Genomic DNA, 23,414 nt, shown 5'->3' with positions numbered 1-23,414 from the left:
AGAGCATGCTTCTAGGGCAGAATTTGACCCGGTTTCTAGACAAAGGTGGTCTTCATGTAGACACACAACTTATGCTGTGCTTTTGTCCCGTGTAGCCGTGTAATTCAGTAAACATACGCTTCTTGACTTACGTTACGGATAAAGTCTCTGTGTGGTTGGGTTTTTTTGGTTGGGGAAGTCAATCACTAATCAAAGGGCTAGGCTGTACATAGATGATCATGTCTGGTTTACTGTGAGTTGGGAGGAAAATAACCTAGAGAGGCAATTTGAAGTACATTAGTAAGTTGCACCACTAATTTTAGTGTGCTTTTAACAATACAATGAACTACAAGGCCTCTTAACCTAGACTGATTTAGAGTTGCAAGTGATTCGTATTCACATGTTAGTTAAAAACATCCTGCTGTGGTCTTTCAGCACAGAATTAAGTCTGCATATAGTACTGGCAGTAAGGATCAATCACTGCTTGCGCCTTGAGAAGCTTTCAGCTTTATTTATCAGGATTTCTCTTAGAAAAGAACTGGCTTGTTGTGGGCCCCAGATTTACTTTTTCCTAGTGAGTTTTGGGTCATGCTGGAAGCCGACTGCGTCCAAATCCAACGGACAAACTGATGGATGTTTTGGTTGAAAGAGCATCAAAGCAATAGGCTGTGGTTCCTTTACCTCTGAAGTGAGTTAAGAAGATCATGGGTATGGCATAAATTTAGTGTGTTCTAGTGGCTTTTATCTAAGGAATATGTGAAGTTTCTCAGAAACAAATTGAAGACATTTTCTGCAATGATCTTTCCTCCTAAACCACTGAAAGTACAAGCAATAATGAAGACTGCAAATGGGCAGGCTGCTGTGATTAGGTATAATCACTTTCTCTGTGAAACAGAAAACTTGATTCTCTGACCTAATTTAGGTGTGGGGGAGGGAGAATATGCTTTCATATTCAAATGCTTGTACACAAAAGTCACAGTTCAACAGGTTATAAAATTGTACCAAATTTCCAACACTTAAGTGCTGTCCTAACAGCTGAGGAGTTCAAAGGATACTGCCGTCATTCAAAAACACCAGCGCAAGCCTAATCAGCTGAGGTGGGAGAGAGTACGCATGTAGTAGTATTAAGCTACAGGAAAGGCTCTTCTAATACTGTTTTATAATCTCGCCAGTTGATTCAGTGACAGTGTCTTGGGAAGGTAAATTATCAACTATAAAACGTTTGTAGGACTCATCACCCTCACGTGCATTCATAAAGGTTGCCAGTATGTCTTAACTCTGTGGTGTGAGTTATGATTCCACTTGTCTCAAGTCTCAGTGCATTTCTGTTTGGTACTTGCCAAGTTTTTTCATAGAAAGTATCTTCTCCTCTTGCCTTCTCCATTTCCAAGGGAATCCTGCCGTGTCGTGTGCCCTCAATGAAATAGGATTTGCATGTTATGCTGGATTACAGTACTTCAGAGATTGAACTCAGGCTTTCCATCTTTATGGTCATTCCATTTTTTTCTATGTGGTAAAATGATGGAGCCTGCAGACAAATAAAAGTTTATATAACTAAAATATCACCTATGTAAACAATTTCTTATTGTTTATTATTGTATATTGTACAATCACATGAGGAATTTCATACCACTTTTACAGCATTGAGCAACTTTTCCCAGTCTTACAGAACTGATCCTTTCATCTCTTCTTATCCAAAGATGTCACGAAGCTACTGGGTTCCTTTATTGTATCCTAAATGGAAAACTGAATCCTCCTTTGTTCCCTGGAGGCAGTTTATTGGTTTTGCATTCTGTTGAGAAGAAGGAAGGCTAGCTATGAATTTTCATTCTGGGCATTCTTCAACCCTGTATGCCCCTGTCTGAGGAGTTTTTTATTCCTTGGTGTTACCGTTTGTGAAAAAGTTTGAAAAGGAAGAGAATCCTTTACTAGAAAACCTCTTAAGTACGTGATTGGTGATGAATAATACTTAAAAGGTGTTGTGTTGCTTAGCCTGAATAGTCGTCTTCTACTAGGGACTAGTTGTTGAAGTCAAAATTGAATAAAAGTCATAAGAATTTCCAGATTGGTCTGTGTGTTGTAGTGGCGCTTCATACAGCGGTGACGATCTACATGTTTTTACAGTTTTTTTTTTTCCTGTTACCTCCAAGCTCAGTGAAAATCACATTTTTAACTGGTATCATATAAATTCTAAAACTAAAAATATATTAAAAATTGAATAATGGACAGAACTTGAAAGTCATTTTATGACATATTCTCTGTACATAACTAAACTGGTGGTGATTATTTGTGCTCTTAGCACTTTTTCTGAATGCTTACATATTTTTTCTGAAGTGTCTAATTTACACTGTCAATAAAACTGTAGTGAAGGTTCTTTACAAATATGATTGAGCATAATCATATAGTCACTATATTTTTAATATAATGGTGTGCATATATTTATTTTTAAATACATAAATAGACACACACATGTATATATGTTTATTTTAGAGGCCGTCAGGTTGTTAAACTAATTGTAAAAGTACTGAACCCCTAAGCATTTCAGAAATAAGATTTAAGATATGTATGTCCATTGCTATCTAAGAAATTAAAATAATTTTTAAATCTTTTCCCCTCCCGCCCAATATAGAGTGAGGAACTGCAAAAATGTTTGATTTTAAACTAAAATAATCCATACCTTTCTGGCATCTCAGGAGTGAAGTGGTCCAAACAAGATAACTGTCAGAACAGATAATTTTAAATCCTAAATGCTTTGGCAGCATACCTTTAATTTTTCCGTTCTTTTTTGCCATGTAACCTCACAGTGCATTGATGCAGGCAGCAGTTGGGCTTTGTTTTGGACACTGCTATATATTTTATTGCAGTAACCATTCTGGGCCTTAGCTGCTGGTTTAGGATTTCCCCACCCCAGGCAAGAGCAGCTGGAGGGGTGGCATATAGGTGGTTTCTTATCTTTGTAAAACTCTGTGGTATATTTTTGAGGTAAATTTGGAACAAAGCGGGAGTAATGAAGTTTTTCCAGTTAGAGGAAGAATGCTCTAATTCTCTTTAAATAAATCAAGTTTTGTGGACTCCAGTTGAATTACACTTTTATCAAGACTTGTATTTCTTTCTACTGTTGTAGAGAAAAGGAGAGCCAAAATACGCGCAGGAATCTGTAGGGTTATTTAATTTTATTGCATTAAAGCTAGTCAGCTTTAAACATGACATGGTGTATCTCTCTCCCTACTTACTACCTCTACTGCTTTTTCCATCTGTATCTTTCAGTTCCCTCATGTTGAGGCTGTGTCATTTATGCAGATCGTTTTTTCTTCTTTTCACTTCCTTCCTAGGAAGGTGCACACCCTTTGGTGTATATCTACTTTTTCTTGTACAGGCTTCTACAACTCCGTGGCTCATTTTCCTTGGAAGAGAACCATTTTTCCCAGCATGCTGGCTCAAATGACTGGGCTACTTTGTAATGGTTTAAAAAAAAAAGCGTTGCTTAAGTCAGCAAGTAGGTGCTTTCTTTGAACTCTGATAGGCCTTCCCATCAGTCTGGGTGGTAACTTGTACGATGATCTTGGACTGCTTTTTATCTTTACGCAAGAATGACATAGTAAAAATGCCAAAATATTCACATTCCCAGTTCACTGGTAAATATCTGGAGAAGTTTGAACCTTTTTGGCAGTTGTTGAAGCTACTCAGCAGAACGTGTTTCTAGAGAGCTCTATATTTTACAATTGTATTCATCTTCGTTGTTGGGGGAAGCATGAATCTATGACATCTTAAGCAAAGAGTCAGTGATTATGTCAGAAGTTTTAAAACTTATTTACATTTAATATGTACTTGCTACTTGCTTGGGTGCATGCATACTGTGTAAAACTGTCAGGAAACGAAGGCCAATCATCATCAATAACTCATTTTGTACCTGTTTGGGTACTGTTTTCTGCAGAAAATCAATTTCAGAATAGGAACCAATATCCATTGAATTTTCCACAATAGCAGTATTGATAACAGAAGAGAACTTCATTGAAGAGAAAAGCAAATCAAGAGCATAAAAGTCTCATACAGTAAGAAACTGCAGAAATGGATCAAAGATTTGACAGGAAGTTTAATGTGTACATAAGTAGAGGCTGACAGGAACATGCTGTGTGTGTCAAAGGTTCCGGTGATGGAAAACTGAAACACAGTGCTCACTGACCACAGCGTGAGCCCTGACACACATTGTAAATAACCCAAAGATATATGACTGCATTAAGCAGTAGACCGGTGTATTAACAGCAGTACAATGGCTGACATATAGAACTTCCTCTGATTAATATTTGTAACAGACTAAAAGAGTATTGCAGACACTTCAAACTGGACTTCTTACAATGCTGTTAGAGTTTTCTGTTCTCTTTCAGAGTCGCGTATGTGGATACTGGTCTTGCCACAATCAAGCTAAAAGCTGAAGACTCTTGTGGTCGACAGCATCTCATCACTCTGAAGTTAAATGCAAAGGTGAATTTATGTGGGAGAAGATGTTTTAAGGCTTCCGTGAAATACGTGGATTTTTGTTAGTTCGTGAGGATTTTAGAGAGTTGGTTTGTTTTTAGTATGTCTGTTCTGCAAGATAATGGGTGGGGAATTTTTTTAAGAAATTACTTTATATAAAGTAGAGTTTTCAGTCTTTAACTTAATTTGAAATTAGTAGTGCATTATGGTTATCAAAGAATCTTTCCATATGAAATTGTGTATCACATGAAAAATGTTTTATGATATTGTAATAATTTTACTGGATTACAGACAAAGCCATTTGGGAGACTTTCTTTCATCATCACTCTATCCAGAGACTATGCATATAACAAGAAGTAGAGGATGTTGGGTTGCTTCTGTAGCAAGCCTTACTGTTAAAGCTATAGATACAAAGATTGATGAAAAACTGACTACAGAAGCACGTTCCTAATTTTTTTAAAAGCATTTCTTTTTATTTTAAATAATTGTCTGAGTTGGATAGTGCTTGCAATGCAAATCCATGGTATGTGCAGAAGCAGAAAAATTTTATTTTCTTTTTTATTCTTCCTGGTACTTAGAACTGAATTCAGATTGCAGTGCTTCTTCACAGAATTTCTCATTTCAAGGCATAAATCTCTTATCAGAAACTGTGAATATCCAGGCTGTATGGTAACAGTTATATGGTAATAGCTGTTGTCTTCAGAAAATCACTCTAGAGGAAAAAGTGGATCCAAAAGTGTCTAAATGTTGTTGTTTGGGACTATCCTTGGTCCATCATCTGGAGTAATAATCTTGGAGAGATGAGGAGTGAGCATGGTATTGTAAGATTAAATTTCACCTTCACAGGCATCCTATGTTCCTTTAAATACCGGCAGTTTTTGAGTTTTACATAAGACAAGCTAATTTTACCTGAGAGGGGAAAAAGGAGCCTGTGGAAAAAGTACCGTTTGGGAATTGAGATTGCTAAAGTGGATTTTGGAAAAAGACTAAAACTATCCTACACACACAGAGTAAAGAATGCATAATTAATTTGTTAGTCAGTCCATTACTAAATACATTGATGGGAAAATATATCAGGAAATACAATTATGGTCTATTTAACGCGTGAGGAGAGTAACCAGACTGTGTTGTCCTTGTTCATAAGGGAGCTGCTATCCCGTGCTTAGGCTGCACTTAATTTTTAGTGTCATACTGTTGCCCTTGAGTTTGTTCTTGATTTTATGGTGACTGAAGTATTTTACCTATATGGAAGTATAGAAGTGCAGAAAAAAAATACAGTGCAATGCCCATTTTTACCAAGCAGCTGCCATGGTCAAACGTTATTAGACTTATGCATCGGCTGGTTCTGTTCAGCCTTAACTTACCACTGTACTGTAAGGGGAATCGAGATTACCGTTTTCTGTTCTTAGGAAAACTTGTGTGTTTTCTTTATAGTAATAAAAGATCTGAAGGTGAGGCTCCTAGTAGCAGAAGAAAGCACTGTCTAACAACTAATGATCTAGTGTAATGAAGAGACTAGATTATCCAACTTGTCTGTTGTAACAATTAATCATCAATTTTATTTATTTTTTTTTCCAAGTGATGGTTATGATGAAGGATCGATTGCTTGTCCTTTTTAAACCATGTCTGGCATTTAAATTTGCCAGAAGAGAAAAACTATATGTGAAGTGTGGTTTGGTGACGTGGGGATTTGATTTTACTTCATATGCATATCTAATACCTTTGGAAAGACTTTGATAAAGTATTTTTTGAAGGGATTTCTTTTGATAACCGGCTTTAATAAAAGTATGCTGATTTTTTATTATGCTGTTTCTTTGATTAAAGTTAGTACGTGAGCTAAACCTCTCTTCCCCAGTATATATTGCTGGCTCTTGTCTGTGTTCTGGCAGATTGGTTTCTTCAGCCTTGTCCTCATGGATGCCATACAGTGAAATGAGTTTATGAGCCTGCCAACGATGTTTTCAGGAAGAAAGTCTTTGAAAAGTGATTTAGTAAATTCTTTTTCATGAAGTTATCATGTGTGTTCAGATAATCCCCTATATCTTCCTTTGCCATCACTCTTAATGGCTTGGATGTGTTTCGAGGACTTTTCCTTAAAGCGTTGTCAAATACTTCCACCAGTTACCCCTGTCTGAACGTGCTTTGCGGTAGGAACTGTCCTTTCAAAACACTTGCTCTCCATGAACTGCATTTGTAAAGTGTCTAGGAAACTTGGGGTGATCAGTTTAAACCTGGAAGAATTGAGAATGGTCCTGTCGTAGTTAGGTTTCTTAGCCGATTTATGTCCTACGCAACTTTGACGTTTTATTAGACTTAAACCTCATAGAAGGATATATTGTTTAATGCTCTGATTGCATTTTGTGAAATAGTTTTCCGATGTATTTGGTTGACAATGCCTGGTCCAGAAATCTTCATCCATTCACAATTTAAATGCGTAGAGAAGTTTTCTGAAAACAAAGCATGCATCTTTGCAAGTATGAAAACAAATACATTGGGCTTTATTTATCAGATTTCATTTTGTATTGCATGAGAAGCGGGTTGGGTGCTTGCCATTTCAGATCCAAGAATTCAATTGGGCCACTGCAAGAATTTGCATGCCGTGTAGTAATCGAGATGCTTTGGTAATTATCTGAATGATTTGGCAAGGGTTATGAAAATATTTTTTCTAGATAAAGTTAGATGCATGCTCAAAAATGTAATATATGATTTCAGACATACAAATTCAAATGTAACTGTAATAACATATGATGTCATTGATATACTCTGGTATAGTATTTCAAAATACTGTCTCCTGGGAAATCACTTGCTTTATTTTACATAGCATTTTACTCTGCAAGGGCTAAAAGCATTATGTACATATGTATGGAATTGTTGCATAATTCTTGGCAATTATCTGGTGCACAGTACAATATTGTGCTCTTACAGAAAATTTGACAAAATGCAGGGGGAAAGTGCTGTAGGTTTTTCGGTTTGTTTTTTTTTTTTTCAAGTAATATAAAGTTAGTAGAATCTGTTTGCAAGCACTTTTTCAAAGGCAGCCTACAAAAGACTGTATAAAATGAATTTACTTACCAAGAAAGTAAACACGTAATTGTCTAATGCTGCTGGGATTTAAACGAGGTAGTCCTAAAACAAATCCTGCGGAAAAATTGTTATTGTTCTTAGTTTGTTCTAGGCATACTTTCATACATCGAAAACAGGTATATTTCTATGCAAGCATAGTATTTAATGAAAAATAATACCTACAATACAAACCCACCAAGACTACAACGCCTCCAGTAACAGTACAGGCAAAGGAACTGCAACAGCTACTGCGGAGATACAGCTCCAGCTTGTAACCGCCTCCGCTCCAAATCAGCTGTTCCGCTTCTCGCTCCGTCACTGTTATTTAACTTGGCTGACTCCAACTTGGTGAAATGGTAAACCACAAGATACTCAAGTTGTAGGCGTTCTCTTCAGAATGTGGATACCTTAACAGAAACCACAAATTAAGGCAAATTAAAAAGCAGGTTTAAACAAATTTTTGTGAAATCCATAAATCCACTAGATTATTATTAAAATCAAAGCAATGAAGAATGGATGCTGTAGGGAAGCTATGTCTCTTTTTTGCTCTCTGCCATAGAGAACAATTTGAAAGTAACTACTGTAGCATTACATTTTACTTAAAATAAAAACACATTTAAAAAAATCTGATAAATTAATTGCCAGCTGTCTGGTAAATAAGGACAATATCTATGTCCAGAGGTTTACTTTGGATGGAAGGTGGTTACGGGAAGCAGCACAGCTAAACTTCACCTCTTTGTCTTAACTCTCTTTAATTCTGTGAAGAAGCTGGGACTTTTTTTCAGAAAATAAGATTCTCTCTAAGGTTTTCCTGTGTTGGCAGTTTATGCAATGCTAGTACAATTTCTATAAAACTGCTGTGTGCATCATTGGTAGAATTTGAAAGGTTGCATAGGACTAAAGGAGGCAACTTCTTAGGTGAATAAAATTTTGGATAGGTGCTCTGAGAAAGGACACCATTTATTTGTAATTAGATGTTTCTTTCCTTTGCTACATTTATTTTTCAGTAAAAACCATTTTTTTCCACCGAATTCATCTTGGATGCTGAACAGCAATAGGTTTACTAGGGTAATGGATAGTGGTTATTTCTGGGCTTATCAAACCTTTTATAGCTTCAGTTTTCATAATGCAGCATTTTTTTCTTTTCCTCACTGGTACCTGTTAATTTAGGGCAGGGAGTTGTTTTAATTCTGGGTGTGGTCATTTGGGTATTTTCATTCATCTCTTTCTAAATAGTTATATACATACTCTTGATTATTTCAGTTTCAAAACAAAAAATGTCGCCAATCGGAGCAAATATTCTAGTTTAAATGAAAATTAGTTCTTGACTCACGTGAGGGTTGGTTTTATTTGCTTGGTTTTTTACATTCTCCTATCCAGTAGAGGTAATCGAGATTATTTTTTTTTTTAAAATATTTGATCTTTTTTGTCTTCAGTTCTTTTTTAATGTGTCTTTGTGAACACTGAACACATAAAACTGGTTCTCTTGCCCTTACTAAAAGCTGATTTATAAAAACTGTTTACATGTAGATTTCTTCTTTAAATGATAATTAACATTCATAACTATTTCTGAAAATGATTTACATACTGTTTCCTCTAAGAGCCAAGTTCTCAAGATGCTTGAAGTGTTCATATTTCGCTATCAAATTTGGCAGCTGAGTATCAGTCTGATTTTTAAATCACTTTAAAAGAAAAACTGTGTTTTCTTTCCCTCCTTCAGTATCCAACAGAACCACCGGACTGCCTTGTGGATTTTCCTGTTCCGTTTGCTGTTTCTTGGATGCCACAGGTAAACTGCCGTACTCCACAGCTTTTTTTACGGACTGAGATACATATGCAGTATGTAGGTAGCGATGAGGGGCTGGATTTCTTTAACTCCAGCTTTTTTCCCTGTGTGCATTTAACTTTTACACATGCTTATGTCAATGTAATAATGCTGAACTCCATATTCCTTATGGTAGTGTTTTAAGTATTTTCCTTGCCATATAAATATACCTTGCGTGTTGCGTGCTTTGCACTCACTCTAGCTGGTTTTTTCTTAAGCTGTTCATACATCTGAACTCTCTTTAGGGGAGACATTAGGAAAAAGCATGCATGAGAAACCGTGTCTTACAGAAAAGAAGCACCCTCTGAATTGACAGACATTGAAAAAATGCGGTCTCCCCGTTTGATATCCCATATAGTTTCCATAACATAACAAAACTTTCTCAGCTACGATCAAAAGAACAACAGGAAAATGCTTAAGAGAAATCTGATTTCATAATTTAACTGATACTGGTAACATAAAGAACCAAGAGCCGTTGTCTTTTTCTAGTCTCTCTTGCATTATGTCATGTATCTTTTTTCCTTAATAGAGCGTGTGTACTTGATTAAATGGATTTAAATGTGACCACTTAGATGTAAGTTAATTTGAGTTATCTCTAGAAAATAGTTGATGTTTAATTTCATTTAATTCAGGGCAAATAGATTCTACATAAATTATGGCATTTCATAATTTTAACTCTCGCGAGGATTTCTACCCATCAATAAAGCCTGTCTTAGGGTACTGAATTTACATAGGGACCATGGCTGAAAGGTCGCACCAGAATGATTTTGAGACGGGCATATAATTTTGCCTGCAAAGCTGTCGGTTTCGTGTGTCACCTCAGATCCTCCAATGTGAGTGCTTGAGGGAATACCTGCAAGAATGGGCCATTGCAAATGAAAGAGACATTTAGCGTCGTCTGTATTTTTAGGTTTTGATTCACCGGTATGGTTTGGAACAATTTAAACAGATGATATTATTTTTCCATTAAATTATACTGGATTCCATATACTACAGGCAGGATTTCAAGTACTGTTTCTAACCTCGAACTTTATACAGACTTTTAATAGTATTTTATTAATTTTACAGCCTGGCAATGTACATTGCCTCAAATTAACAACATTTCAAATATCCTTGGCAGTCATTGCTTCTCTGTGTTTACTGGTAGTCGTTTTAAAGCTACTGGCTGGACTTCTGTTTTAATAAAATGTTCTTGAAAAACATGATATGAAGTAGCCACCTTTGACGAGTTAAAGGTGGGAGTGAATGTATTAATGTTGACACCACAAGCAAGCAAAAATCTAATGTTAAAAATATGACATTCTAATGCTTGAGATCTTAAAATAATTGTCCAGTTCGAATGACCTATGGACTATTTGAAAGCAAGAACAATAGGTGTTTGTACAGAACTGAAGACTCTGTTTTGAAATCGTGAGCTACTGATTCCAGCTGCAGACGGCCTGCTGTGATACTGGACCAAGTACCAGTGACCCGGGCCTTGTGCTGCTGGAAATGCTTTATTGTACAGCCGGTTTTGAAAATTGACCTTATCTGCGCGGCTGGCATGAACCTAACGCTTCTGGAAAAAACTGCGTGTAGTAATTGTGTAAATGGTATTTATTCTCAAAATAAGGGTTAAGCTTAGCGGATGCTGAAACAGCATTGGGAGCAGAATTCGGCAGGTCCTGAAGCGGTTAAAAATTTTGGTTCCTAAAAGGGACAAAGAACACGCTATGCCTATTTTCTAGCAAAATAACGTGAAGTTTTGATACTGATAGGTCTTAATTTTAATATTTGTTGGTCATCTTTAATGTAAAAACTGACAAAGCTTCACTAAAATTATGCAATTGCGCTATTAGAATATAAAATCCTAAGAAAGAAAATATAAATAGCTTTCAGGTAATTTATTTTTTTCCACCCCCGTGTGTGTGATGTTGCCTGTTTCAGGTTCTTTTCAGCGCTCGTGGACTTTAAACTTGAGGGGTTGTTGGGTGGCTGGGTTTTTTTCCTCTTTCTTTTTTTTCTTTTTTTTTTTTTTTTTTTAATCTCCGTATAATAATAGACATGGCTTTATGGCATCCATATTAAAAATGGGTAATTTTCCTTATGGTCCCTGTCTTCCTGCTGGGTTGATAATGTTTTGATGTATTTTTCTTTTGCTCTGATGAGAGGTCTGCTGCTGCTGCTCTGACATATTCATTTGGATGAATAATTATAACTTGCACAATGTCAAGCTGAAGATGGTAGGGTTTTGTGCGTCATGACAAGCCTAGTAGCCAGTGCAGGTGTCTCACAGCATGAGCAGCAACAGCCAGTGTATTCTGGCGCAGAGGAGACATTTTAGAGTAGTAAGAAATCAGCACCAAGGGCAATGCTGCTGCTGCCACTGTTACAAGTGCCAAATAAATGCAGAGTGCTTCTCAATGACAAGTGCAAGAACATCGACTTACTCCCGTTATATTCTTTGTCTGAATAACCCGATAAACGCGCTGTCGCCACATCTCAGCAGACGCCGTAAGCAGGCTTCTGCGGTTTCGGTGCATCTATATTCTGCTGCCCTCACGTCAGGGTGTCGTTCCTAGACTGCCCACTGCCCACCTGGTCGGCGACATGAAGGTCGGGAGAGTGGAAATTAATGACTAATGAGGTCATGCAGCCAGCCAGCGATGAAACGGTAATACGAGATTCAGAAGGTACAGCTATGAATGAAATTATTCTTCAGTTATTTTGATGAAAACACAGTAAAAGGCATCATACTTGTGCTTTTTCTTAGCAAAGGAGCTTCACAGACACCAGCTTTATATGCGTCTATAAATACAAGCCCCAGAGATGGCTGACAAGGCACTTCAGAAAGATTTCAGCGTTGGGTCTCAGTTTGCTTTCTGCCAAGGAGGGGGGAAATTGTTAAACTATCGTTTGTGAGAAATAAACTGTTTCCAAACAGATCTAAAGAATCAAAAATTATTTCGGTGATGGCAGCTGATCCCTTTTCCATCCAACAACTGTTGACTTTATTAAATTGTGTCCTGTCTGTGAATTCCTACAGGGCCAGCGAGTAACAACATCTATAGTTTAGGCTATTTACCTTTTCCATTAGGAGACTTCGCAGTTGTTTTAATTCTGGATAAGAAAATTCTGTGCTAGGAAGAATTTTAGCAAAAAAATCTCAGAAAAAAGATCATATTTTAATCTTTTTTAAAAAATAAATTTTAATAAAATGTGCTGTATTTACCTGAATTAGAACATTCTTACTATCATTTAATTAATGTTTAGTTTATCCAGGATTTGCAGTGGGTGTTTGAAATATATACCTATAGCATTTCTGGAAACTTGCTGGAAGGCTTCGTGGATTTTTCTGGTAGGCACAGACTCGAGACTTTCCGTGGCTCTAGAAATAAGCCCCAAGAGCAGAGTGACTCTCTTTTCAGTTCCTCCTCATTCCTTTGATTGAAGGAAACGGCGTATGGGCAGTAGGGGTAAGCTGGGGAAAGTGTTTGAATTGGAGTAAAATAAAAAAAGAAGGAAGGAATTGGCAGGGGGAGCTGCCGGTGATGAGATGGAGATGAGAGCGCAGAAATGGAAACAAAAGTGTTAAACTCCAGGGACTTGTTCTTGGTAGAAGAGACGGTATGTTCCTCTCGGCAACGGGTGCGTCCAGATGTTGGATGGAGTAACGAGTTTGGCTTTGCGAGTGATGCTACCCTGAATTATGAGTGGCTTATTTTCCAAAGAATATTTGCCATAGTTCATGCAAATTGTAATGCGTTCGTACAAAGGTTCCCAAGAAACAAAGAGTTTGCGCTGTTTGACGTTATTAACAACTATCTCGGTGTAGTGTAGACAAACAAGCGCATGATCGCACTCTAAAAGCGTATCGGGCAATGACCAAAAATTAGTTGGTTAATCAAATAAAAAGGAATACTATAGTTTTCACGGCTTGCGTGACAAGCGTGTGATGTAGTTAAACAGCTATAGATGCGTTTATGTATAGAGCAGGAGACAGCTGGCAACATCAATGAAGCATGCAAATAAGATCAAACGAACAGCGCGTTAAAAAAAAAGATTTAACTACCTTTTTAAGGAACATCATTGAAAAATTACAATTAGTATTAAAATTAATTGGATTTTAAAACTTATCTGTGGGTTATAATCCCTTGATGTTTCTTTTTTCTAGTGAAACCCTTTGAATTCCCGGAAGATAAAGATAAAAATGATTATTAGAGGATTTATCTGTGTGTGATATAGAAAAATGTAAAAAATCAAAATGGAAAGCAACTGTTGCAAGTACCAGAAAATTATGCTATTAATTTAAGTGTCATCAGAGCACAAAAGATCACATTTCAGGACTGTGTGAAAATTATTAAAATACTGGAAATAATAGTACTTAAGATGAAGATATTATACTCTAAGATGTGGTTAAGTGACTGACACTATTATATCACTTCAGGTATTATAAAAGTAACAAAATGCTTTTAAAGATAATAAGCGTTACATTTGGAGATTGGCAGTATTCACACTTTTCTGCTTAAGTGCTTTCCTACTTTAATATAATTTAATAACAGCAGGAAAAAATGTAGCATTTTATTTCTAAGCGACGCTGTTTCTTTCTAAAATATGTGTGCGTAAAATAGATAAACTTGTTACATATAAATACCTTTCTTCATCTGAGAATGTTCATATAATTTGCTTCTTTTTGACCAGGTGAGCAAGGAAGAACATAATTACTAAAGATTAAAGGAAACCGTTCCATGTTTTATAGTTAAATTAAAAAAAAAAAAGAAAGAATAGAGGTGTTTATAGAAAAATACCTCTCTACGAACCAAACATTTAGTTTGCTTTTTCTTTTTGACCCCAAGAACTTGTACCAAGGGCCAGATTTCAGATGGGTTTTGGCCCGGGGACATCTTTCTGGTTTTTTAAAACGTCCTTTACGCCAGCTGCAGAAGTCTCGCCGGTCTCTCCTGTCCTTCCTGCTTGTCCTCGCACCTTGAACGGTTCGGTTGTGTTCTTGTTCTCTGTAAGCGATTTCAAAGTACCCTTCGGTGCTCCCAAGCCATTTCTTCTTTTCTACTCTGGAGTTTCCTGCTGGCAGACAATTTGAGGCAAGGCGTTCTCTGGGAAGAGTCTGTCTCCACACACCACCCCGCCTCGCTCGCCCTGCGGGGCCGCCTCTGGCCAGTTTCTGGCCACCCTCCCTTTTGTGCTGTGGCAGCTTCGTCTCCCACCAAGCCACCTTCTCGCGGCTCTCCCTCTCCCACTCGCCTCCTCATCGCGCTTCCCGCTCCCCCCACGGATTCCGTCTGAGCTCAGGCGCGGACCCCGCGTGGGCACTGCTCCAAACGGACCTCGCCCCTTTCCCCTCTTGCGTTCTTCACCTCCTTTCCCTTCCCTAAATTCATCTTGGCGTTTGGTGCCCTCTGGAAAGCTGTTAACTTGCCTGCTGAGCGCTTGCTCTACTCAAAGAAGTCTTTCCCCGGAGAAACAGCTACTTCTTTTGTGCTCCCCGATGAGTTTAAAAAAACATCTTTCGCATTGCTGCTCTCTGTATTGTCCTGTATAATGAAAGATTTTTCTGATTCCGTCTAATCCACTCTCAAATATTGAAATCCCTTGAGTGTAATCCTCTGATTATTAGACGGTTTCTCCTTCTCTTACCGTATTTACATGGCTTGAAATCTAATGTTAAGTACCTGTTTTTATACTGCTTAATTTTGAGATAATTATGACATCGCTAGGCTACATTTCTTAGAGCCTTTAAAAAATAAATACGCTACTTTAGTTATGTGGGTATTTTGGTGTATTTCTATTTGGTACCACGGCCGTGTTGCTCAGCTGAAGTAGAGACGAAATCTCAGAATGTCAGAAGTTTAATAGTAGATAATGATGATTTTTACTTTAATTTTACGGTGGTTTGTTACAAGTTAGAATGCAAATTAATAGTTGTCACCGGCTTTCAGAGAAGTTTTGTGAAAAAGAGTAATAAACCAGTATCGAATCCAGGCATGATGTATGTATATCACACCACGTTGCAACTACCAGGACCAGAGAATGTACGTCGCGCTCGGGATACAGCTAGTCTTCCTTTGGCTTGCTTCAGCAAAGAAATGTGAAGTTTAACGTTTAACGCTACTAGATTTTAACATTTCTTAAATTAATTCCAGTTTGTTTTTAAATATTCTATGTGGCTGTAGGTGGAAACTATACAAAACTTGTTTAAATTTCTTCTTTTCTTAGAACTCCTTAATAGACATTTATAATCAGTTCCTGGCGGCGTTAGAATCGCTGAAAGAATTCTGGGATGCCATGGATGAAATCGATGGGCAGACGTGGGTGCTTGAGCCAGAAAACCCCGCACGGGCGGCTACAACAAGAAGAATTGCGATAGGTAGGGAAGACTTGAAGGAATACAGTGGGTTTGAGAAGTAAAACTGGGGTGCTCTTTCCCTTTGCTTATCTAATTAGAGGGCGCTTGTTTGAGGTGGGACAATGAAAAGTAGCGCCTATAACCAGCAAGACGCCACTCTCTTACTCTGCGTATTAAAAAAAATAACCTTCCGGAGTATACCGAACCTGTGTAGGAAGCTAATTACACTTTATGGTGTTACATAAAATGAAAGTTTCTGCAGGAAAATAGTGTGTATTTGTAAATTATGAACATGTAACTGTCAAAACTGAGGACTTGCACGATAACTCTAGAAAAATCCGTATTTGTGAAGAATCAGCTTAGGTGAAGCCCTGATCTCATTCACAAATTCCATTTTTTTTTAACAGACTATTACTTTAGATTGATCCTGTCCGGGAAGAATGAAAGGAATATTAGAGTGCAGCCAAAAGGGAAAAAAGGGGCTTAAAACAGGAAGGTGGAAAGGACAAAGAAAGAAGAGAAGAGAGGAAGTGAGAGGCTTACAGTGTTCACCCTCTGAAAAAGTACCGTAATTCATATGCTGATGTCTGGCATTTTAAGGTCTTAATATATATAGGAGAAGGAGTCTTGTAATTGCAAAGAGAAACTTGCCACGGGCAGATACAGGGGGAAACGTTACCTTTGAAAGAAGAGTTCCGATTTTTAGCTGAAACCCCCTGTCAGTTGCACACTGTAGAAATCTGGAGAGCGTACAGTGGACCAAAGTGGACCTCAGCTGTCCCCGAAACCTGCAGCGGGAAGGAGATAGCGGGGTGCACGGGAGGGACAGAAAAAGTCCAGCAACCCGCGAAAATGGCCTGAGTCGGACAACAACGTGTGTGTGGATTTCATTCCTCCCAGTTTCTTCAAGGAGGGCAAGGCTAACATACTTCTTATTTACAAAAACCACTGGATTTCACCTGTTTTTATTTATTTTATTTATTTACTTTAATTTGCGGTGAGGTTTTTAAGCTGGATGCAGGAGATTTTTGAGCTGCTTACCCCTTACGAGTAGTAACCTTATGAGGATGACGGGGTATCTTCTAAAAGAACTGCTGTTTCCGAAAGATGCCTGTGCCGTTGTTCGGTCAGTCCAGGGGCATGCTGTGGAGAGGACTGACTTTTACTGCGTAATATTGTCTTGATGCTTCTATTTTTGACTGTAGAAGATGACGAGGAATTAATAACCATTACTCTGCTCCCTTTAAAATTTCACTCAGATTTCAAATGGATTATGTCATCTAGCTTCAGTTTGATTATTCAGAAATAAGTTTAAGTCTTAAGGTTAAGAGGGGTTTATAAGAAATGCAAGATTGGCGGGATGTTTTAATCAGTTGTCATTTTTAATTACAGTCCATTGAAATTTAAGTATTTAATATGTGCTGATATTTTGTAGAATTAATTTGGATACCCACCAACTTGTTTAGTATTTGTTGTAACGAAAACCACCCTGAATTAACCAATTTAAAACTGCTTTTAAAAGCCGGTTAATGTTTCCTTTTCCAAATACTTGACTGCAAAGGGAAACTTCCCCTATGAGTTATTTGCTTTTTCGTTGTAGGGACCAACGTCTCTGTGAACATAGAGGTAGACCCGCGGCATCCAAACATGCTCCCCGAGTGTTATTTCCTCGGAGCAGATCACGGTAAGGCAGCGCACAAACACTGTTTGTTTCTCTTCTAGAATCGGATCTCAGGGAGCAGATACGATACCAGCGTCAGCTCCCGGGGGAAACTGTACCTAAGCAGGGCTGGGAATTCGGCTGCCCGTGCGCGTAGGGCTGTTGCGCACAGGAGATGCCGGGGTTTTTACCAGCCTAAAGCCACAGCGTGCTGGTTTGCTCCGAGCGCCACGCTTTTTTCTAGTGCCTTCCTAGCACAGTTTAGAGGGAACCCTGTGTCCTACAGATGATCAGCCAGTCGTGCTTGTATTTTAATATACTTCCTTTAAAAAAAAGAATTACATATGTCCTAATAGTGTTTGGAAATCCTTTAGATCTACTCTGCGTCCCAGAGCTTTTTACCAACTAGTTAAGGTAAACAGGATCGTATCTTCAACAGTCTGATATTTCAAGCACTAGTGTAAAGAATTTCCAAAACAAAAACCTAAGAGCAGTCATTGACTTGGGTTCCTGAAATAATTTAAAAAAACCAACCCATGCCTTCCCCCTTCAGTGCTGAAATCCGAGGTCAGCCTGGGGGGGAGGAGTGAAGAGGATCCTCAAGATGACATAATGGTTTATGTACGTGTTTTGCAGCGGTTAACCCTTTGAGAATGAAGCTGAACAACAACATGCACTTATGGTAAGCATCTTCCCTAACGTCGGTTTGAAAGTGAAACGGTGTTTGCCATTCCTAGTGTTGACTTTTCTCTCCCTCTCTCCCACCTGCAGGGATCCAGAAATCAGTTTATTACAAAACTTGAAAGACCTCTTGGAAATAGATTTTCCTTCTCGTGCTGTGATAGAAAAAAGTGTAAGTTGCTTTTTATTAATGATCAGTTGTTATTTCTCAATAAGTAAAATTTAAATGGTCACTTCATAACTGCCAGCAAAAATAAGAGACTTCAGAGAGAGGTAATTGGATTAATATATTGCCGTAAGGACGTCTGAACTTCAAGCAACAATTGTCAGAGCTTGTTAACCTTTGATTAGAGGTGCACACCTTCCTGTGGCCTTCATAGCAGTAAGGCGATTAATAACGGGCTGCACTATTAAAAAGGAGAGAGGAAGTTCCAGAGTAGCTAATGAGATGTGGAAAATCCAAACAGTCTGTTATGGATGTTGGTGACTTAAGTTCTAATTAGGTGGAGCTGCTTAGAGGGGACAAGAGGCCGTCCAAATACCGGTGCATTTCAAAGTTGGAATTAATTTTTGACAATGCCGTACCACGGGATTACTAGCTTCACTTTCACTTGTAAAATTTTTAAGTTAATGTCTGACTGTGAGGTGTTGTGTCTGACGTCCAAACGTAACGCCAAATCATCGTGTTTAATAAAAAAGAAACAGTGGGGCCCAAAAGTATGAAAATGCTCATCAAACTAGATGTAATTCGGTGAGAGGATAAAATAAAACCTAGCAAAGTCTTGTACATCTGGCAACTACTCTCGCTCTTCATACCCTAATGGTGTAGACACAGATAGTGAAGGCAAAAATATTTAGTAACTGTAAGTAACAAAAGCTGCAAAAGCAAAGACAAACAGCTGAAGGCGTTGCCTGTGGTACCAGCCCTGTTTCGCCCTTGCCCTTGGCCGCCAAGTGAAAGGTGTTGTGTTCTCAGGATTTTGCTAAGGACTGTGGGATCTGCTACGCCTATCGCCTCAACGGCACTACTCCGGATCACGTGTGCGACGATCCCCGCTGCGGACAGCCCTTTCACCAGACTTGCCTGTACGAGGTAAAGTAATTAACGGGACAGACTTCTGCATCGACTTGCAGATTCTAGAAAATAAGCGTTGCACACTGAACTTTCAGTGCTTCCTCTTGTCTTCCCACCCACGATTCCTACAGAAGGCCCTGGGGAAGGGAACCTGCCTCACTGGGTGATACAGACTCTGACTCGACACGCACCGTGTCAGGTCTCGATCAAATGAACTCTGTTTGGAAAAACCCTGCTAACGAGATCGTTCTTAAATTTGATAAGAAACAAATGTGAATTTTAATCCACTTCCTTGTGTTGCAGTGGCTACAAGGTCTTCCTTCTAGCAGACAGAGTTTTAATGTCATCTTTGGTGAATGTCCGTACTGTAATAAGGTAAGGGAATCTAACGAAAGCGAGTGGTTGAACTAAATAGCGTGTGGTAGATTAAATAACGGCAAAAACTGTAACAGGCTACTATCTTCCCTTTACACATTGGAATGAAGAGAGGAAGACTTCAACTTCCCCTGTGTTTAGTCCATCGGTATTTTAGTAAAGGTTTTTTGAAACAGCGCAAAGACACAGCAGTTATCGCCATCTGAGCGTCAGAGTAATTAAATACCATGCCCCCCTGTACTTCATAATACCTTTTTAATGTTGCTGTTGCAAAGATCCAGTTTCCAAAAAAAACCCCCAAAAAACCTAAACAAAACCACAACAACAAACCCCCAAGACTCCTAACACTGGTAAGACAAAGCAGCCTTGTACAAATAGTCTAGTGCATATGTAACGATGACGTGCAGATGTGGAAAGTTTAAGAGAACTTGCCTTTAAGAGATAACACTGTCAATAGCTATTTTAAAAAATCTTTTTCAAGCCCCTGACACTGAAATCTTCAGTGAAGAAACTCTGAGAAAAAACTGGGCGATGGGGACAGCGCTGCGCTTACACTGAAGACATCGGAAGAGGAACATCAAAGAAAAAACAAGGAAAGTACGATTAGTAGCAGAAGTACGAGTATGGCTACGCTGTAGTGGTACGTCTCGTCAGCAAATGCAAGCCGAAATACAAGAGATGGAGAAGGAGCAGTGATGGCAGAACCGCTTCCTTCCAACCATGCGGGATGATCGGGAGTTAAGAGTTGATCGTGTTTCTTTTTGGGTTGTGAGAATATTGCTTGGGGGTCAAATGCTGGTAATTCTCTTGCAGTGTCTTTCTGCAGGAAAAAAAAAAGGAATAATAATATTGAATAAACGAGTGTGAATTGGAAAAACAAAGATGCCAAAGATGCCATCTAGGTCTCTAAGTCATCCTAGAGAAAGCAATACAATTACAAAGTCTTAACTCTGGAATTTGCAGGAAATTGCAGGTTGTATCTCGGCTATGTAGTGTGCTGCACTAGGTGTGATTAAACACCGTCTAGAGAGACACACTCTGTATTTATCAATTACTGAAGTCAACAGCTGAAGTTCTTCTGTATCTTAAACTTGTGTCCAAAAAATGTTACTGTATTGTCTTTACAGCATTCCTGCTAATAAAGTTTCAGCTTGGAAACCCTAGACGTTACTCTGAAGTTTGATTTGCCGTTTTAATTTGTGTAATAAATGTTTTTACATTTCTTAGTGAAACAAAAGCTCTGCTGCTGTATCCCAGCTCGCACAAATATGCCCGTAGTGTGCTTTCTCTTCCAGTTGGACAGGGTGGTGGCTGGGGGTTTTTAGGTCTCCGGAACAATGTCTTAGCTGACCTTTTTGATCTCCACCTCTGAAAAGAATCCCCAAACACTACGATTCTGTGTCTCGTGTATCCGAGATGACCCTATTTTCCACTGTCCCTTAGAAAAGTTTCCACCTTTGGTTTCCTTTCCATGATCTCCTTCACAATGTGTTATTTGTAAGCAATACATCCCACTGAATTTCAACCTTAGCAGTATCGTTTTGGTAAAAATTGATAACCTAAATTGTACTTCTCTAATAAAGTTTCCCGTCTTCCTGTTTTATTCCTCTTTCACGTGAGAACTATTATACATAGATGCAGCACTATCAATCATAGTGGAGTATCAGCTTTTCCTTTCTAAAGACTAAATCAAAACACAAATATAATCTAAGTACTAGACCAGTGACTGGGCCCTTTTCTGTAGAAATGTACTCTTCCTTCTTCCTGCAAAAAGGCGGGAAACACAAATGCCCCAGTTACTCTCCAGTGTAAAGATCTAGAATCGGAACGTGCTCACTGTTCAAGTAAACACGGGAAGTTACACCGGCTCTTTTTTCCCCATGTCATATTGTGGCGCTCTTTCCCTTTTCTACTTCTTTTTTAGGATTACAGTAGCTTTTACACACCATATGCAGGAGGGAGGAGCTTTGCTACCTTCTCGCTGCTATCTTTTCAATCTGGCAGGTGAGGGCTAGGCAGTCGCACCCGAGTACCCCCACGTTACAAAGCGGCGTTTGTTACTCCGAGCCACTGCTGCGTCAGGACTCCAGAGTGTGGGGCTCAGCCCTTGGCTGCCTGACGCCCTGGGGCACAGCTCTGCTCTTCGCGTGCGCAGCAGGCTGCCTGACGCACAGCGTTTTGGATTAATAACAAAGCTACCTTTAAAGTTGCATTTTTGTGCTTATGAGAAATTGTCCTCATTTAACAAGTTGGTTTTCTACATGAAAGAAAACCTGGCTACAATCTCTCTTAAAATATGCTTAAATTCCATGGTAAAGGAGCACAGTGTGATTACTAAGATATACTTAGTTCTGCATTATTTTTACTAAAACCTTGATTAATTTTTTTCATCAGTTTTTTCATATACAGTTGAAGAGTAAGACTGAATACGTTCATTCAACCCTTTTATGCACTAAATTACCAATATTATTTGGGGCGAGTTAGTTTACAACTGAAATCCTCAGATTAAAAAGTCAGAATTTAAGGATTTAATTAAAGAGTGTTAGGAAGTTTTCCGCTATGCAGAAAAGGAAACTACTGAAGTTTCTACCAAGAAAACGAGAGGGTCCACGAAGGGAGACTTGTTTCCCAACACTTTGACCTGCACGCTGGTGCAGCACTCCGAAGTGCGGTGCTTTACTACCAACTATAGGAAAAAACGGAGCATTAGTTTGCCGGTATTTTGACCAAGCAACTCTACGCAAAGTTTCAGTGTTTGTGGCAAGCATCTCATTGGCATACATTTAGTTTAGGCTTTGTCTCTGGTGGTGTGGGTTTCGTTTTGTTTGTTGTGTTGTGGTTTTTTTTTAATTTCTATTTTCAGAAAGGCTGCTCTCTCTTTCTCAGGGTGCTATGACTGTTCTGAGGTAACACCCAAAAGCTCACCTGCGAGGGGTGGTCCTGGCCAGGCTCCCGAATGGTAGTGTAGAATTTATTCGGCTGCTCTTCAGCCTGGAGCTGCCGGTGCGTTACGCGAGCTTGGGCCCTGCTTAGGCAGTTAGAGTCTTCCTCTTTCACCTTGTTTTGCTCCTGTTGCGCTGGTTTTGGTGCAGGCTTCGCTGAGGGAACCTGTTGATGTACAGACAGTAATTCTGTACGCTGAAAAGCATTCAGTAACCTTCACAATTACCACCTCCCATTCCAATACTTGGACCTGTCAGGTTTGAGACGGGTAAGGGTAGTGCCCCGTTTGCGCTTATTCCCTGGGCCTACAAGAAACTCCGAATTTACATTTGGAAAATACGAGCCAGTAAATCATACGCCAACTTCTGGAGTTTGTGACATCACACTTGGATTTTTTTCAAGCACTTTTCTTCCTTGCCTCCCCCCTCTCCCCCGCCAAAGGTGGACACTGAGCTACCAGTGCAGACACGCTCCCAGGAGATGCCGTGTGTTACTGCAGTGCCCGAATCCTCACCTGCTGAGGCTCCGTTTGGTGAAGTATCCTCTTTAATTGTCTTGCCTTCTCTTCATCCTGGAGCTGTTTGCCTCTTACCCCAGTACAGGCTTTGTTTTGACAGATGGAGTCTTCACCTTCCAGCTTTTTTTGCTTCTGCTGAACTGGTTTCGGCACAGGCTTTGGTAAGCTAACCTGGGGACGTACAGTGAACAATTTTGTACAGTGAAAAAAAAAGTATTTCTAAAAGAACAATGTTCCATCTTCAGTACCAAGAACATAGAATGAGAATAAGCTTTTATCTTTCTCAAAAGAATTGTTTTCAGCATTGTAATTGTCAATAAATGTCTTCTGCAAACAGTACAAAGTTAGAGCTATGCCGTATTTGGGAAGTATGCTATAAAATAAACTTCAGTTATACATTTCCAAACATTCACTAATAACCTTTATTGGGAACGATGCCATTAAGTCACTGTTAGTTTCATTAACGAGCAGAGCTGA

General features: G+C 38.9%; 2 protein-coding genes across 3 annotated transcripts in view; one reads left to right on the top strand and one right to left on the bottom strand.

Annotated features, from left to right (window-relative positions):
• The window catches only part of FANCL (FA complementation group L), a 29,697-nt gene extending 9,604 nt beyond the window's left edge, over positions 1–20,093 (top strand). Inside the window, exons 6-14 of the mRNA XM_063331178.1 lie at positions 4,365–4,461; positions 9,239–9,307; positions 15,557–15,707; positions 17,287–17,370; positions 17,983–18,028; positions 18,118–18,199; positions 19,004–19,120; positions 19,406–19,477; positions 19,959–20,093. Of these exons, the coding sequence (XP_063187248.1) occupies positions 4,365–4,461; positions 9,239–9,307; positions 15,557–15,707; positions 17,287–17,370; positions 17,983–18,028; positions 18,118–18,199; positions 19,004–19,120; positions 19,406–19,477; positions 19,959–19,994 (754 nt within the window). The 3' untranslated portion in view covers positions 19,995–20,093. The remainder of the gene's footprint in view (positions 1–4,364; positions 4,462–9,238; positions 9,308–15,556; positions 15,708–17,286; positions 17,371–17,982; positions 18,029–18,117; positions 18,200–19,003; positions 19,121–19,405; positions 19,478–19,958) is intronic.
• The window catches only part of VRK2 (VRK serine/threonine kinase 2), a 45,219-nt gene continuing 41,859 nt past the window's right edge, over positions 20,055–23,414 (bottom strand). For both annotated transcript variants that reach the window (XM_063331177.1, XM_063331176.1), the window contains exons 12-14: positions 22,935–23,108; positions 22,403–22,585; positions 20,055–20,297 (exon numbers count right to left, since the gene is read on the bottom strand). In XM_063331177.1, the coding sequence (XP_063187247.1) occupies positions 20,055–20,297; positions 22,403–22,585; positions 22,935–23,108 (600 nt within the window). The remainder of the gene's footprint in view (positions 20,298–22,402; positions 22,586–22,934; positions 23,109–23,414) is intronic.

Source organism: Chroicocephalus ridibundus, chromosome 3, assembly GCF_963924245.1.
Source record: "Chroicocephalus ridibundus chromosome 3, bChrRid1.1, whole genome shotgun sequence".
NCBI lineage: Eukaryota > Metazoa > Chordata > Aves > Charadriiformes > Laridae > Chroicocephalus > Chroicocephalus ridibundus.
The sequence above is the reverse complement of the archived record's forward strand: the minus strand, read 5'-3'. Positions and strand labels throughout refer to the sequence as shown.